At 57.6% G+C, this 4718-nt stretch overlaps 1 protein-coding gene across 1 annotated transcript in view; it reads right to left on the bottom strand.

Moving 5' to 3' along the window:
* Window positions 1-2840: 2840 nt before the first annotated feature.
* Window positions 2841-4718, bottom strand: part of LOC130587426 (TBC1 domain family member 25-like) — an 11914-nt gene continuing 10036 nt past the window's right edge. The window contains exon 7 of the mRNA XM_057388397.1: window positions 2841-4717. Within this exon, the coding sequence (XP_057244380.1) occupies window positions 4379-4717 (339 nt within the window). The 3' untranslated portion in view covers window positions 2841-4378. The remainder of the gene's footprint in view (window position 4718) is intronic.

Here is a 4718-nt window from a genome sequence, read left to right as displayed (position 1 = left end):
GGGGAACTGGGATGGACTGGGATGGACTGGGAGAGGCCTCTCTGCTGAAATTTGGGATACTGGGAGCACTGGGAGAACTGGGAGGGACTGGAATGGACTGGGGGGGACTGGGAAGTTGGGGGAGGGAATGGGAGAGGGGAACTGGGAGGAACTGGGAGGGGATTGGGGGGACTGGGAAGGGGAACTGGGGGTACTGGGGAGCAACTGGGAGGGATTGGGACGAAGACTGGAAGAACTGGGAACACTGGGAATTACTGGGAGAGGCCTCTGGAAAATCAGGGCTGAAATTTGAGATACTGGGATGGACTGGGATGGACTGGGAAGGGGAACTGGGGGAACTGGGATGGAGTGGGATGGACTGGGAGAGGCCTCTCTGCTGAAATTTGGGATACTGGGAACACTGGGAGAACTGGGAGGGACTGGGAGGGATTGGGACAAAGACTGGAAGAACTGGGAGTGACTGGAGAAGGGAACTGGGAGAATTGGGAATGACTGGGAGAGGCCTCTGGAAAATCAAGGCTGAAATTTGGGATACTGGGATGGACTGGGATGGACTGGGAGAGGAACTGGGGGTACTGGGAGAGGCCTCTGCTGAAATTTGGGATACTGGGAACACTGGGGAGGGACTGGGAGGGACTGGGAAGGGGAACTGGGGGAACTGGGAGCAGCCTCAGCCGAAGATGGGAGTCAAACTGGGAACACTGGGAAAATCCCAGTCCCGGCCCCGCCCCTGCCCACGCCCTCCCAGTTCGTACTGGGAGCTCCCCAGTTCATACTGGGAATGGTAAATCCCCTCCCAGTCCAAACTGGGAATCTCCAACCCCCTCCCAGTCCCTCCCAGTCCAAACTGGGAGCCCCCAGCCCCCTCCCAGTCCAAACTGGGAGCCCCCAGCCCCCTCCCAGTCCAAACTGGGAGCCCCCAGCCCCCTCCCAGTCCCTCCCAGTCCCTCCCAGTCCAAACTGGGAGCCCACACCAGTATCAGGCATCGATTTATTGGCGATTTCGGCACCTCAGGGACCCCCCGGGGTGTGGGGGGAGGGGCAATAAATAAAGGGGGGGGAGGGGAGAAAGGCACCCAGGGCGGGACTGGTTTGTACTGGTTTGTACTGGTTTGTACTGGTTTGTACTGGTCCGTACTGGGAGAAGGCCGACGGTCATCGATACAGCACTGGGAGCACCCTGCCGGTCCGTACTGGTCTGTACTGGTCCATACTGGTCCGTACTGGTTTGTACTGGGAGGACACAAGGCCACGCGGGTGAGGAGATCCTGGACTGGTCTGTACTGGTTTGTACTGGTCCAGACTGGTTTGTACCGGTTTGTACTGGTCCAGACTGGTTTTTACCAGTTTGTACTGGTTTGTACTGGGACGACGCAAGGCCATGCCAGTGAAGAGCTCCCAGTTTGGCTGCCGGACTGGTCTGTACTGGTCCATACTGGTCCGTACTGGTCTGTGCTGGGACGGCCAAAGGCCATGGCAAGGCACTGGTCCATACTGGTCCATACTGGTCCGTACTGGTCCATACTGGTCCGTACTGGTCCGTACTGGTCCGACCCAAGGCAATGCAGATCCAGGAGCTCCCAGCCAGGATGTTGCGGTGGTTTGTACTGGTTTGTACTGGTTTGTACTGGTTCAAACTAGTTCGTACTGGTTTGTACTGGTTCGTATTGGTTCGTACTGGTTCGTACTGGTTCAAACTGGTTCGTACTGGTTTGTACTGGTTCGTATTGGTTCGTACTGGTTCGTACTGATTCAAACTGGTTTGTACTGGTTCATACTGGTTTATACTGGGATGTCCCATGGTGGTGCAGAAGCCAGCGGGGCGGCACTGGGCTGTACTGGTTTATACTGGGAGGGGTCCGTTTGGTGGCCTTGGGGACCCCAGAGTCCCTTTGGGGACCTCAGAGTGGCCTTGGGGACCTCAGGGTGGCTTTGGGGTCCCTTTGGGGTCATCAGGGTGGCTTTGGGGTCCCCAAAAGGACCCACCTGTCCACATGGGGGGGGGGGTCTGTGGTGTCCCCAAAGGGTCCCCAAAGTGACCCCAAAGTGACACCATAAACTGTCCCCGTGTGGTCCTACAAGGTTCCCATGGTGACCAGAGGTTCCCCATGATGGCTTTGGGGTCCTTGGAGATGTTTTATGGGGTCTCCACATTGTCCTACAAGGTTCCTGAAGTGCCAGGAGATCCCAACAGTGACCCCAGGTCCTCCTGGAGATGTTTTATGGTGTCCCCACATCATCCTACAAGGCTCCTGAAGTGCCCAAGAAGTTCCCCATGATGCTTTTGGGGTCCCTGGAGATGTTTTATGGGGTCTCCAGTATCCTACAAACCCCCACAGTGACTTTGGGATCTCCAAGGTGACCCCAGGTCCTCCTGGAGATGTTTTATGGTGTCCCTGCATTGTCCTACAAGGTTCCTGAAGTGCCAGGAGATCCCAACAGTGACCCCAGGTCCTCTTGGAGATGTTTTATGGGGTCACCCCATTGTCCTACAAGGTTCCTGAAGTGCCCAAAGGATCCCCATGATGCTTTTGGGGTTCTTGGAGATGTTTTATGGGGTCTCCAGAACCCTCCATTGACCATGGTGTCCCCAAGGAGCCCCCACCACCCTTTCCCCGTGTCCCTTACCCCAATGAGGGTCCATTTTGGGGTCCCCTACCCCATTTTGGGGTCCCCTATCCCGACGAGGATCCATTTTGGGGTCCCCCCGGCACGGCCCCACCCCACCCCTCCAGGTACCTGGCAAAGAGCCCCTTGGGGAGTGGGACAGGGGTCCCCTATCCCACTGAGGGTCCATTTCAGTGTCCCCCTACCCCATTTTAGGGTCCCCCTACCCCGACGAGGGTCCATTTCGGTGTCCCCTTACCCCAATAAGGGTCCATTTTGGGGTCCCCTACCCCATTTCAGTGTCCCTTACCCCAACGAGGGTCCATTTTGGGGTCCCCCTGGCACTGTCCCACCCCACCCCTCCAGGTACCTGGCAAAGAGCCCCTTGGGGAGTGGGGCAGGGGGTCCCCTACCCCAATGAGGGTCCATTTTGGGGTCCCCTACCCCATTTTAGGGTCCCCCTTACCCCGACGAGGGTCCATTTTGGGGTCCCCTACCCCATTTTGGGGTCCCCTACCCCATTTTAGGGTCCCCCTTACCCCGATGAGGATCCATTTTGGGGTCCCCCTGGCATGGCCCCACCCCACCCCTCCAGGTACCTGGCAAAGAGCCCCTTGGGGTGTGGGGCAGGGGGTGGCCTTGGAGCCCCCATGGTGACATCAAAGGGACCTTTTATGGTGTCCCCACATTGTCCTACAAGGTTCTCAGTGTGCCCAAAGGATCCCCATGATGGCTTTAGGGTCCTTGGAGATGTTTTACGGGGTCTCCACATTGTCCTACAAAGTTCCCAAAGTGCCAGGAGATGCCAATGGTGACCTCAGGTCCTCCTGGAGATGTTTTATGGTGTCCCTGCATTGTCCCACAAGGTTCCTACATTGCCAAGAGATCCCAGTGGTGACCCCATGACCTCTTGGAGATGTTTTATGGGGTCTCCACACTGTCCTACAAAGTTCCCAAAGTGCCCAGACACCCCAATGGTGACCCCATGACCACTTGGAGATGTTTTATGGGGTCTCCAGTACCCTACAAACCCCCACAGTGACTTTGGGGGTCTTGAACGCGACGCCAGGTCCTCTTGGAGATGTTTTATGGGGTCTCCACATTGTCCTACAAGGTTCCCACAGTGCCCAAAGGATCCCCATGATGGCTTTGGGGTCCTCGGAGATGTTTCATGGGGTCTCCAGTATCCTACAAACCCCCACAGTGACTTTGGGATCTCCAAGGTGACCCCAGGTCCTCCTGGAGATGTTTTATGGGGCCACCACATCATCCTATAAGGTTCCCACAGTGCATAAAGGTTCCCCATGATGCTTTTGGGGTCCTTGGAGATGTTTTATGGGGTCTCCACATGGTCCTACAAGGTTCCTGAAGTTCCCAAAGGTTCCCCATGATGCTTTTGGGGTCCTTGGAGATGTTTTATGGGGTCTCCACATTGTCCCACAAGGTTCCCACATTGCCAAGAGACCCCAATGGTGACCCCAGGTCCTCCTGGAGATGTTTTATGGAGTCTCCAGAACCCTCCATTGACCATGGTGTCCCCAAGGAGCCCCCACCACCCTTTCCCCGTGTCCCCTACCCCGATGAGGGTCCATTTTGGGGTCCCCTACCCCATTTTGGGGTCCCCTACCCCATTTCGGTGTCCCTTACCCCGACGAGGATCCATTTTAGGGTCCCCCCTACCCCGATGAGGATCCATTTTGGGGTCCCCTATCCCAACGAGGATCCATTTTAGGGTCCCCCCTACCCCGATGAGGATCCATTTTGGGGTCCCCTATCCCAATGAGGCTCCATTTTGGGGTCCCCCTGGCACTGCCCCACCCCACCCCTCCAGGTACCTGGCGAAGAGCCCCTTGGCGCGGCGCAGCACGCGGCCCAGCTGGTGGCGCCGCACCAGGCGGTCGAAGTGCATGGCCACCTCGTTGTAGTCGCCGGCCCGCGCCATCACGGCCTCGCGCTGCTCCAGCAGCATGGCCAGGCACACGAACAGCAGGAAGGGGTTGCCCTGGCCCAGCTCCTCAGGCGGTGGAAGAGGAGCTCCATCATCCTCCACGGTCAGCTCTTCGTCCGAGGAGGAGGAGGAGGAGGAGCAGGAGGAGCAGGAGGAGGAGGAG

Source organism: Malurus melanocephalus, unplaced genomic scaffold, assembly GCF_030028575.1.
Source record: "Malurus melanocephalus ecotype Western Australia unplaced genomic scaffold, MMel_1.1 scaffold_1899, whole genome shotgun sequence".
Taxonomy (NCBI): domain Eukaryota; kingdom Metazoa; phylum Chordata; class Aves; order Passeriformes; family Maluridae; genus Malurus; species Malurus melanocephalus.
The sequence above is the reverse complement of the archived record's forward strand: the minus strand, read 5'-3'. Positions and strand labels throughout refer to the sequence as shown.